The sequence below is a fragment of the Tursiops truncatus genome, chromosome 15 (assembly GCF_011762595.2).
Source record: "Tursiops truncatus isolate mTurTru1 chromosome 15, mTurTru1.mat.Y, whole genome shotgun sequence".
In the NCBI taxonomy this organism is placed as follows: Eukaryota; Metazoa; Chordata; class Mammalia; order Artiodactyla; family Delphinidae; genus Tursiops; species Tursiops truncatus.
The window spans coordinates 49888366-49901110 of NC_047048.1; the positions used below are offsets into that span (position 1 = coordinate 49888366).

At 35.8% G+C, this 12745-nt stretch overlaps 1 protein-coding gene across 3 annotated transcripts; it reads left to right on the forward strand.

The window, feature by feature from the left end:
- Positions 1 to 5: 5 nt before the first annotated feature.
- MKKS (MKKS centrosomal shuttling protein) lies at positions 6 to 12390 on the forward strand. Of its 3 annotated transcripts, none has more exons than XM_033839390.2 (5): positions 6 to 991; positions 3992 to 4167; positions 5104 to 5214; positions 6842 to 7283; positions 8619 to 12390. In XM_033839390.2, exons 1-4 carry the CDS (start codon positions 7 to 9, stop codon positions 7280 to 7282), a joined length of 1713 nt encoding a protein of 570 aa, XP_033695281.1. In that variant the 5' UTR covers position 6; the 3' UTR covers position 7283; positions 8619 to 12390. The 3 variants fall into 3 exon arrangements, with proteins under 3 accessions (XP_033695281.1, XP_033695283.1, XP_033695284.1); XM_033839392.2 differs by having other exon boundaries at positions 11124 to 12390; XM_033839393.2 differs by having other exon boundaries at positions 6842 to 12390.
- Positions 12391 to 12745: the final 355 nt, after the last annotated feature.

The following is a 12745-nucleotide window of genomic DNA, read 5'->3' on the forward strand; positions in this document are numbered from 1 at the left end:
AGTAAGATGACTCGTCTAGAAGCTAAAAAGCCCTCATTCTGTAGAAGTGAGCCACTGACAAGCGAACGAGTGAAGGCCACCCTCTCTGTCTTGAAAGGCATCGTCACATCCTGCTATGGCCCGGCAGGCAGGCTGAAGCAGCTGCACAACGGCCTGGGGGGCTCTGTGCGCACAACCTCCCAGTCGGCAGCCCTCCTCGCCAACCTGCCAGTCACCCATCCCATTTTAAAGATACTGACAACTTCTGTGCAGAATCACGTGTCCTGCTTCAGTGACGGCGGCTTATTCACAGCCATTCTTTGCTGCAACTTAGTTGAAAATGTTCAGAGAATAGGTTTGACACCGACCACTGTCATTAAGTTAAATAAGCAGCTTTTGAGCCTCTGCATCAGTTACCTAAAATCTGAGGCCTGTGGTTGTCGAATCCCAGTCAACTTTAGTAGCACTCAGATCCTCCTCTGTTTGGTGCGTAGTATATTAACAAGTAAACCTGCCTGTATGCTCACCACAAAGGAAGTCGACCATATCAGTACTTTGATTCTGAGAGCCTTTCTGCTTATAATTCCAGAAAATGCCCAAGACCACATCATTTTAGGAAAGAGTATAATTGTCCCTTTAAAACATCAAAGAGTTATAGATTCTACTGTGTTACCTGGAATACTTATTGAAATATCAGAAGTTCAATTGATGAAGATATTACCTATCAAAAAATCAGATTCCTTCAAGGTGGCACTCTTTTGTGTGTCTTTATCCGGAGACCTTTCTGATACTGGAGAAGGAAATGTGGTGGTGAGTTACGGAGTTTCTCTTGAAAATGCAGTCCTGGACCAGTTGCTTAACCTAGGAAGGCAGCTAGTTAGTGATCACGTAGATCTTGTCTTGTGCCAAAAAGTTATACACCCATCTTTGAAGCAGTTTCTCAGAACGCATCATGTTATTGCTGTAGACAGAGTTGGAGTGGCTGTGATGGAACCCCTGAGTAAAGTGACAGGTAAAAAGCACTCTCAGCTTTTGCCCCTTATGGTTAATAAATCACACTTCTTTTGAGCAAAGATAGTCTTGGTGTGTGTCAACTGTTAACATCTTGAACAATTTGAGAAGCCGCCAACCTCACAGTGTGTGTGTATCATTTCTGGTGGTTTCTGGAAAAGATCCTGCATTGTTCGCTTATTAAAAATTGAGTGATGAGGACTATTTTCTAGGTATTTTCCAGCCCCAAAATGTACTGCAGAGTCTGTCATAATCTAAAACTATTAACCCCCAAACATTTTACAGATTATTGAGAAATCTAACATTTTCATAATCACATAAAGTCTTTCATACTTGAAACAAAAATCTTCTACTTGAGTTTTACAAAGCTCTTATTGTATTCAGAAGGTAGTTTTGCAACTAGAATATTCACTTTTATCTAACTCCAACAAACAACTGTACTTCTGCCGTGTGTGTGTGTGTGGGGGGTGTGTGTGTGTGTGTGTGTGTGTGTGTGCGCGCGCGCGCGCGCGCGCGCGCGCGCCCGCAGGCTACCTTTCAATATCCCAAATATTTTCAGCTAGGCTCCTTGAGACTGAGAGTTGGGATCATCTTTTACTTTCAGTGCTTACAACAAGCCTCGTCCACAGTAGGGGTTCTAAAATGTTTGTTGAATTAACAATAATATGTTTATTAACATACAGAATTATAACAGGCAAGAAATTCACCGTATTTCACAAACTCAGCAAAAAGAAGCAAATAGAAGTTTGGTAGTCACCTGCTAGAGCCAAAGAGAAATGACAGGCTGAAAAGTTCCTGATCTGAGTCACTTTTCAGTATCTCTTTAACTGCATTGACAACCCGTCAGAAAGACAATCATTTCATTCAGATCAATTTCAATTCGTAAGTTATTAGACTTAAAAGTTTAAGTCTAATAAATTTTGTTAAAACTGTTAAAGTTGACTATTTTTAGTCTTATTATAAATCATCGAAAAGGAGAAGGATGAGTGCCAGTACTGAATCCCTAAGATCTCTGGGCTATTGCCCTGCCTCTGTAAGACTGTCAAATGATCGTTAGTGGAAATTGTTAAGAAATAACAGGAAATCATTCTTTGGAACTCATTGGTAATATTGTGGGTCAGACCCATATCCTTAAATATTTACTGGCTTTTCATGAGTCAGATGATTTCCAGTTGTGAATATTGAGTATTATAGATTATGTAGTCAGTTTTTAAACTGAAGCATTTTTCCATAGAAACAATATAAGTGGGCACTGGGTTTCCACACCAGCCCACAATTGATATTTTATCCCATTTGTAACTAGAACATGGTAGAACATGAACTGACCTATTTTATTTGAAAATGGATATGAAAAGTTATGTGTTTTCCAAGTATTTGCAGTTGATTCTTTGGAGTGTTATCAGATGTTATCAAGGAGTGTTATCAAGAGATTGCAGAGCTGCCAGTGAGACTGGGGAGAGTGTCAATGTTTTTTATAGACATGCCCTGCCCTGCTTCCCCAAATTATGTATGTGTAACGTTATGCAAAGCCACGGCTGCAGTCTTGGATCTCGGGAGCAGAAACTTTTTGAGACACAAGGGAAAAGGGGGGAAAAAACTATACCAGGCCGATGGTTCCGGTAAACTAATAACAGGTGAAGTATGTTTGGGACCTAATCCATCTTCTCTGGTGTATCTAGGTTAACATTACCTCCTTTCTCCCCCTTCAAACAAAATTCCTCTTTACTGATGATCTAGGTTAAGTAATGGGGTTATTGTGCTTGGTTGACTTGTGGGTATGAAGCTTGCCATAGCTTACAGAGCATTTTTAACATTTGGTTTGATTTATTTGTGAAATAGACGTGATTATCCCCATTCTGGGAAAGCCCACCCAGAAGAGTTAAATGACTTGCTGCACATCAGAGGATAATCAGCGGGAAAGGGGATCCTCTCCTTACAAATTCTCTGTTGGTTCCACCCTTGAAATTATACAAGATGTAGAATTTTGTGTTTTTTTCCTTAAATTTTAGATCCCTCAAGTATTCCTTATTCTTTGAGAATTCAGAAGTAAAGAGGAAAGGGTATTCAAAGAAGTGAAATTGTTCATGATTATTTTCTGGTTTTTTACAAAATTTTTGAGCTGCACATATTTTTAGACATAATTATTTTAATCCCATTAGTTTCAAAGAGGAAACTGGCCCAAGAAGGTACATTGCTAAGAGTTACAGTTTTAATCTTAATACTTTAAACTAGTATTGTTACTCCTTATAGGTTTGTGCCATTTCTTACATAACTACTACATTTAGAGATTTTTAGAAACCTTCAAGTCATCCTAACTTCTCATTCATATTTTTATTAATTTATGTTTTGTAAAATTTTACTATTTTACCTGTACAGGAAGGAGGGCAAAATAGAATCAAAGAATAAGAAAATGAAATAAGAATGTCACATACTTTATTTTGGCATAATTTAGGTAGTTGTTTACATGCAAACAATTGTTAGGCAAAAAGAAAAAAAAAATTCCTATATATTCACTAAATGGAGCCCCAAAAGAATTCAACTACACATCTATTTGCATAGCTTACTTTGTGTGTTCTAAGGTAAAAATCATAACACCTTTAGAAAATGACCTGTCTCCTCACTTCATCCTCATTCCAGATTAGTGGGGTTGTTAATTTGGGGTCTCTGATCCCTGCACAGGCTTCCAGGGTTCCTGGACTTCCTGAAAATGTACGCAAAATTGTGTGTGTCTTTTTTTGGAGAGTACAAAATAGCTAAACATGTTCAAAGACGTCTGTAAACCAAAAGAACCTCTGCTTTATTTGCATATGATTTTAATGACAGAATACTACTTATTTCATAGGTTTAAGAAGATGCATCTTATTTCTTTATCCTATATTTCATATCTTAAATGATATGCTTGTGGGGCTTTTATATTGGCTGGGAATAAATATTGTAAATCATTGTATGCTCCATCTTCACTCATCCATTTTGTGTTTTCTAAACTTTTTTTAAAAAATAGGAACAAGGCCTATTGGTTCCTTGGACTCAATCTCTCCCAGTAGTTATGGAAGTGTGAAAGATTTGTGCACTGCAAAATTTGGCTTCAAACATTTTTTTCATCTTATTCCTAATGAAGTAACTGTCTGCAGCTTGCTTCTCTGCAACAGAAATGACACAGCCTGGGATGAACTGAAGGTAAGTAATAAACTGAATTCCACGTCTAGGGGCTGAGGCAGGGATTAAATAATCACTCAGACAAGTGCTATAATTTTTTTTCACATCGGTGAGCTATGCTTTTTTTTTTTCTTCATAACTTCCCTAGGTTGTATAGAAAGCAAAAACAACAAAAATGTGAGAATTAAAATTACAAGTAAACTGATTGAATTGCCTGTGATACTACAGAAGCTTGGCATGTTGCCTCTTATTATTTCTAGTATTTTACAAGCAATCTGAAAGTCCTTGATGGGGACTTTTCTTAAGAAATTAACTTCAGTTGTGTACTTGTTGATGCTAATGTGTATGAATAATTCACTTAGCAATAGGTTCCCCCGTTATACCCATCATCCACCTCTTAACAGCATGTTGTCCATGAACAGTAATAACACATGCAGCTTTTATACAATGGAAGCGATGCCCTATGGCATTGGTCACAGACTTGAAGAATGCATGCTCAAGGATCTATCCTTGGTGAATATTCAAGGTCTGTGTGTTTTTATTACTGCTTGGTTGGATCATTTCCATAGCAACTTGAAATAAATTCTGTAGCATTTATACAGCTAAGTTATTTAGACTGAAATATTTTTTGGTAGAAATATTTGCATACCTTGCTGATCCAGTTATTGTGTTTGTGAATCTCAATTTGAAGAGCTAAATATATATGAAAGAGGATATTAATCCAGACCATGAAAACAAACATCTGGCTAAAGTATTTTCTTTCATCTCTTTTTTATTTCATCTTTATTATTCCAAAATGTATTCATCACATGACAACCTTAGTGACACCAGTTTTGTTCTTCTGCAATTAAAATCAGGCTCTTTGAGACCACTCTCTAAGTTGCCTTGAAAACGTGGTTATATTTCTTTGTGTTTCTGATGTCAATGTCAGATACTGGTGATTCGTTTCTTTTTTAGCTCACGTGTCAAACAGCACTGCATGCTTTGCAGTTAACAATCAAGGAACCATGTGTTTTATTAGGAGGTGGCTGTACTGAAACTCATTTGGCGGCATATATCAGACACAAGGTAGGTTAGATAGTCCTTCTTAAATTATCTGAATTCTCAGCAACATTCATTTTATGAAATAATAAGCTAAATCATAATACTCTGGAGCCTCTAATGCTTAATTTCTCAGTAGTCTTAAAATCAAATATTGTATTTGAACACACTTGAGGAAAATAACACTTGCAAATATAAGGTAATATCTTTATCACAATGATTATTAATCCAACCTTTTAGCAGGTGATCGCATTCTTTGAGTATTGTCTCTACTGCCTCTTGAAATGAGCATTCTGTTAATGGGAGCTGTCATCTTAGAGATCTCAAGTGCTGTGGTACAGTAATAATTGATATTCATTATGAAAGTGTTGAGATTCTATAGAATACTTCAGTACCTTCTGCATCTTCAAGAAAAAACTTAATTTCATTTATTAAAGCGTGCTAATTATTAGACTCTATTATAATTTTTAAATTGTTTTTCATTTATGATATATTGATTCTATTAACTAGAATTGTTTTATTAATCTATGAAACTCCATTTCCTGACAGTAAATTTAGTGTATTGTAGTTCTTATTAATTATTTCATTAACACTGACCTACTCTATTTGAAAATGGATACAAAAATGTATGTGTTTTCCAGGTATTTGCAGTTGGCTCTTTGGTTAGTCAGGAGTGCAGAGCTCCCTGGGATGCCTGGAATTGGGTGTAAACGCTTTTCATAGACATGCCTTGCCCTGCTTCCCCAAATAATTTAAAATCTGTTTGAGGATAAAGCCCATTCATGAAAAGTTATTAGAATTTACATTATGAAAAACAAAACCATTGCCAATCTATTGATGCTGAATGGGCAATAACATGGTCTGCAAATGGGACTGAGTAAACTAGAATAAGTCTTTTGGAGAAGGAAGGTGTTTTGAGTAGGATTTTAAAGAAACAGTATAGCACTGAAAATATGGGGAAAGAATATGCCATAGAGATGATCTCATCTGGTTCCAACCTCCTGGGAAAAAGAAAAAAGTGGTCACTGTTTTTAAGTAGTTAGGATATGGGTTTTTAACTATCATTCAAGTATGAGTTTGCTAATATATTACTTTTTCTATCATGAAATTTCTAGGATAAACTTTTTAGAATGGTGGAAAAGAAGCAAAGTTGTATAACCTTGTCATTAATTTAAAAAGAAGAATAGTTATTTTTTAAACATTAATGTGAAAATGACACGTGCTTAAATGGTTTTTGTCTTAATAATAATACATGTATTCGCATTTTAAACAAATCTCAAACATTTGCCAAGCATAAATAAGTACTTCATCTGGGACATTAGTCTTCCAGAAGTTCCTCCCGGATGTACAGAAGCCTGTGATTCACATATTACACCTTGTCCTTCATGTATTAAGGAGGCAGTACTGGGCAGTCCTTCAGAATAAGTTGATGGTGGGGTTTATTCTGAGTCATTCATTCTGATAACATGACTGGTAGCGAGCATTTTTACTACAACAACCAGGTTAAGGGATTAGCCTGACCAGCTGGCCCATCCATGCCCTTTAGCCTTGTGCCAAACCCCTATGAATAAGGGTCTGATCAAGTATTTTTCAGAAACATTTTTGCATATTAATTGCTCTGTTCTGTGTTTTCAATGGTTTTGTTGCTCTTTAGACGCGTAGCGAGCCAGAAGGCATTCTTAGAGATGACGGATGTACCCAGACAGAACTCCAGCTGATCGCTGAAGCATTCTGCAGCGCACTGGAATCTCTCGCTGGCTCTTTAGAACACGACGGAGGTGAAATTCTCACTGACGGGAAGTATGGACACTTTTGGTCAGTTCAGGCTGATTCTCCCTCTGTTGTGAACTGGCCAGATTTGCTTTCAAGATGTGGCTGTGGACTCTACAGCAGCCAGGAAGAACTTAGCTGGTCCTTCTTAAGGAGTGCTCGTCTTCCTTTTGTGCCTCAAACCTGCCTTCCGTGTGAAGCCACGGACTCAGCTGGCAACCTGACCTTGGACTGTTTTACTGCAAAGCTTAGTGGCCTGCAGGTGGCTGTGGAGACTGCCAATTTGATTTTGGATCTTTCATATGTCATTGAAGATAAAAACTGATGTAAGAGAATAGCATGTTTATATTACAAAAAGAAAAACTAGTGACATGTCAATAAGGAAAAATATTGAGTGCATGTGTTGTCTCTCAAAGACCTGTTCTGCATATTGGGATTGATGATTCATAAATTTATAGATTCACTTATTTAAGAAAAAAAGAATTGATTCTTGAATACCACATTATTATACCACAGAATAATAAAAATATGAAGCATTGTTAAAGATACGGTAATTATCTAGCAGTTTCCACAGATACCACTGTACATTGTTCTAAATTTCTGTTCTCATTATTTTGACGTCATTCTGAGAGCATAACAGAATTCTTTTTTAAATCCTATGTTCTTGTTCGGATATACTTATTACAGATATTTTTTAGTTCGTAGTAATTACATATGTTTAAAACTAGATTCCAAAGTATCACAAAGCATCTAGTACATACTGCTCATTCAAAAGAAGTATTCAAACTACACATTCAGTAAAATTTCTGGGTTCTTCAACTGAGACTATATCATTCACTGGTTGGGTAATTGATGTAGGAGCTGGTCTACCTACAATTGCTAGTTTGTATCACGGTTCTTCATTTTTGTTATTTTGATGAAATGTGTAATCAAGGAAAAATATAGATTTATATAGTAACTAAGCAGCATAGAGAAAAGAAGTGGAAAAGCTATTTCTCTAATTTAGTCAAGAGTGCCAAAAAGAAACTGGCACAGCTCTCATATTCAAAGTAAAGACATGTCATATCAAGGAATATAATTTGAATTTTATGCAAATGCAAGATGTATTGATAAATTGAAGAAGAAATACAGAATGTAGCTAGAAGAATCAGTATGGAGCTGTAACATGTTATATTAAACTTTAGGAAAACATCTTGAACAGTTTGGGAAAATTAAACAACCTAAGAGTCAATGATCAGATCCATAGCCGTGATAGAGGGAGATAGAATGTTTAAGCAATTTCCTCCAGTATTCTTGTAATCTAAAAGAATTTTTATCCTGAGCCAAAGAAGAAATTGCAGTACAAACACAGCAGTGCAATATATATTGAAAAATCAGCTACACTACAAGCTTCATAAAATATTTCTCTAAAATTTCATGTCTTTTATTATTAGGGTCAGTCTGGCAGAGTGGTAGGCAGCCTCTGAGATGGCCCCCGGTTACCCACTGCCTCCTAGTTTTCAGGCCCTTGTCTAATCCCCTCGGTTGAGTGTGGGCTGGATGTAGTGACTCCTTTGAGTTTTCCAGTTCTCAGTTGGTGAACAGGAGTGTCTTAGGGCAGTTATCCTGTGCCTGATCTATCACTGTATATTGGGACATAACTTGTCTTTGTGGGTCTACAGGTGGAGAGGAACTGTGCTCCAGGAGCTGCACCTAAAGAATCACACACAGGGAGCCTCACCCACCCTGACCTGACTTCAGTCATGAGATTCTGGACTTTGAGCTGATGTCGTAACGCCATGAGAATTTGGGGGATCTGGGAAGGGTGTGAATGTATCTTGCATGGGATGGGCAGCCTCCAAGATGGTCCTGCCTCTTGGCGTGCACACTTCGGGTGTGGCTGGGACCAAATGACTAGCTCTTAATGAGTAGAATACAGCAGAAGTGATGGGCTGTCACTTCCAATAGTGGGTTGTCAAAACAGGCTTCTCTCCTTATCTGTCACTTGCTCACTGTGACGGAAACAAGCTGCCAGGTTGGGAGCTACCCTCAAGAGAGGCCCACGTGGCAAGGGACTGAGGGAGGCTCCAGCCAGCAGCCCACAAGGAACTGAATCCTACCAACAAACACAAGAGTGAATTTGGAAGCAGTTCCTCCTTAATAGGCATCAAGATGAGTTTAGCCTCTATATCATTGCAGCCTCATGAGACACCTTAAAACAGTGGATCTAGATAAACCACTCCTTGATTGATTTCCTGACCCACAAAATCTGTGAGATAATAAACTTTAAGTCAAGTTTGGGGTGTTATTTGTTATGCAGCAATTAACACCTAATAAAGGCAAGAGTAAAGCTTATTTATAATTACATACTGAAAATTTGATCACACAAGTGGAAAAAAGCATTCTTGATGCCATGCCTTTGCATTTTCACCATCATTCCAAACATAAAGGCAGGGTTCATCACACATGTTTACAATGGGGTTTTTATATTCACTTAAGAAAGGGTGTCACATAGAAATATGGGAATTATCCTGGGTTCTCAGGATAGCCATTTTTAGCTCTGTCATTTTTAACTTTGCCTTAAAATTCAATTATATTCCTTGGTGAAATACCAGTGCTCTCATTTTGAGTATGTCATAAATTTGTTGAAATATTTTTATAAATTCATGTTTCCTGAAGTTGTATACAATCCTTAGTAGAAAGCACTGGAAATTAAAAAAAAAAAAAAACTGTCTTAATAGTTCAAGAAAATCATCATTCAAACTCAGATGGTAAAATACGAGATGAAAATTCTTGATGAAAATAATTTCAGAGGAGCTCATTTTGACAGAAATCAACAACAAACTAGCAGCTAAGTTAAGCCTTGGGCATTGTTTGCTGACAAAGTAAGATTGAAGTCTGAATATTGCATTATGTTTCCTCGGGCAACAGAACAGGAAGCCCTGATAGCTACAAAAAAAGGAAAAGGAGAATCATGCAGGAAAGAATGAAGTCAGCACTGCTCAATACTTTTGTGGGACTCACAGGACACGTCTCATGTTTTATTATTATTAATTAGTAAAGTTTCTTGAACCATAGGATTAGCATCTTTTTAATCAAAAGAGGTTAGGATTTTGGCAGCATAGAAAAAAAAATTGGAGAACTAACACAAATTAAAAGACATTTTAAGTCAAAATACTCATTTAATCTTATAAATACCCAATTCCTTAATTCTTCCATTTATACTTGTATCAGAGAATCTTTATATGTTAGACATTTAAATCAACTGTTAGAGTGGAGTATTTTCCACAGGATATTTAAATTATTATTATTAGTTCTTTTTTATTATCATAGATATTCTTGAACCCAGTTTGTATAATCAAAACTTTTGGGGCATTCACGTGATAGAAGAGGACTTTTAAGTACCCTCATAAGACCCATCATATTCTGTATTCTTACATTGTTGAACAGTTTTTTGGATAACTTTAAAATAAAACAATATTGTTTATAGTCACATAAATTATATAGGTTACTATTTAAGAGTATCATGTACAAAAATCACTCTCATAATCAATGCAGGGCCTGTCAAAACATCCAATTAGGTTATTCATTTCTGGTGATCTTTGGGGAATAGTCAAGGAGACTAAACATGTCTTATAGGTCCCTGTTTCAGCTGTATTGTATAAATAAATCTATCTCTTAATCTGAAGGAAAAGGCAAGTTTGAACATCTGATACCTTTATAATTTTTTTTCATTAGTTAAGTGTTTCCACTTAGTAGCTATAGTGTCCCATAATCCTTGGAAATGTTTGCCATTCACCTACAAAATTTGAGTTTAGATGCATCTAAACTCAATGTTAGCCTGTATTTTTGGATTACAAGTAGATTTATATGTTTCTTTATTAAGAATATAGTAATACTCATATAAAAGAGAATGCAATCTCTGAAAACTATTTGTATATGTAGATCAACCCGTTTGTTGGAGAGAGAATTAATAGACTAGATGTATTAAAAGCAGTGGAATACCATTATCTGTAATAAATTGTGACTTAAGAGGGAAATGAAGCAACCTGACAATGTTCTATTAAGAATTCACATTGGGGAAACCTTTATAATAAACATCCTATTTTATTTAGCCCTGTAGCTTTTGTTTGAAGCATTGTGACTTCATTTTGAGAAATGTCAATTGATTTCTTTCTGTTTGCCAGACACAAAAGTCAATGGTGTTGAAGATTTAAAAAAAAAGATTTGTTCACAATCCCTGACTTCAAGGAGTTGATCATCTGGCCGGCAAGACATATTTTTTAAGTATTATTTTCCTTTCTTCTTTCATAACATTTTGTAACAGTAGAAATTTTGGAAAATATGAATCTGACATACACACACAAAACAAAAACAAAGTCAAGAGTAGTCCTACTACCCAGAGATGACCACTGTTTACATTTTATGTGCATCTTTTTGGTTTGTCCTCTGTGTACAGTTTTCCAAAAATGTGATCATATAGGATGTTGTTTTATAATCTATTCTTTTTACTTAATATGTCATGAACATCATAATCATGTATAATAATTACACATTCTTCTACTATATCAGTTTTAATACCTGAAGAAATTTCAGTTGTAGAGATTACAGGCATGCCTTGTTTGATTGTCCTTCACTTTATTGCACTTCACAGATATTATGTTTTTTCATAAATTGAAAGTTTGTGGCAACTCTGCATCAAGCAATTCTATTGGCCCCGCTTTTCCAACCACATCTGCTCACTTTGTATGTGTCACATTTTGGTAATTCTCGCAGTATTTCTAGCTTTTTCATTATTATTATATTTGCTGTATTGATCTGTGATCAGTGATCTTTGATGTCACTATTGCAAAAAGATTACAACTCACTGAAGGCTCAGATAATGGCTGGCATATTTTAGCAATAAAGTATTTTTTAATTAAGGTATATGCAATGTTTCTTTAGACATAATGCTATTGCACCCTTAATAGACTACAGTATACTGTAAACATAATTTTCATACATACTGGGAAACCAAAAAAAACTGTGTAATTTACTTTATTGCAGTTCTTGTTTTACTGTGGTGGTCTGGAATCAAACCCTCACTATATTTGAGGTATACCATACCTGTGTATCATAATTTAGTCAATGAGCTTTTATTAATATACCTTTAGACTGTTTTCAATTTTTGTGTTAATATAAGCGACAACGCAGCAAACATCTTGCATATATCCTTTTCCCAGATCCCTGATTATTTTCTCAGAGTGAATAAATAGAATTAAGATTCCTGGGTGCAGCTGTATTTGAAATGGAAAGGCTATTAATACATATTGTCTAATTGTCTTCTAGAAATGTAGCATCAATAAACTTCAACTACACTGTGTGAAAGCTCTCATTTTTCTGAACTTTGGTCAACACTAGTTATTATCTTTGCCAATCTAATAGCTGAAAATAAAATCCTTTTTTTAATCTGCATTTTCAAAATTATTAATAAGGAAGATACTGTTTCATACATCATTGGCCATGTCTTCCTTTTTTTAGTCAAATGTTAAAACAGGCCTTCCAAGCCTTACTTTCTATCAGTAAGTTTACCTTTCTCTTACACATTTTTATTTTTATATTTGTTTTCTCATATGGATTATTAAAGATATCTATGTAGTAGAGAGAGAAAATTTTAAAGCAAATGCATAGCCTCTCTTAGGGTCTCAATTTTCTAAACAGTTTCACTTGCCCAAAGCTAAACATGGTGATTTCTCAATGGCCCAGCTTTGTACATTTCTTTTGATTTGTCACTTACAAGCAGCCACTAAACATCTATGTAGTATGATGA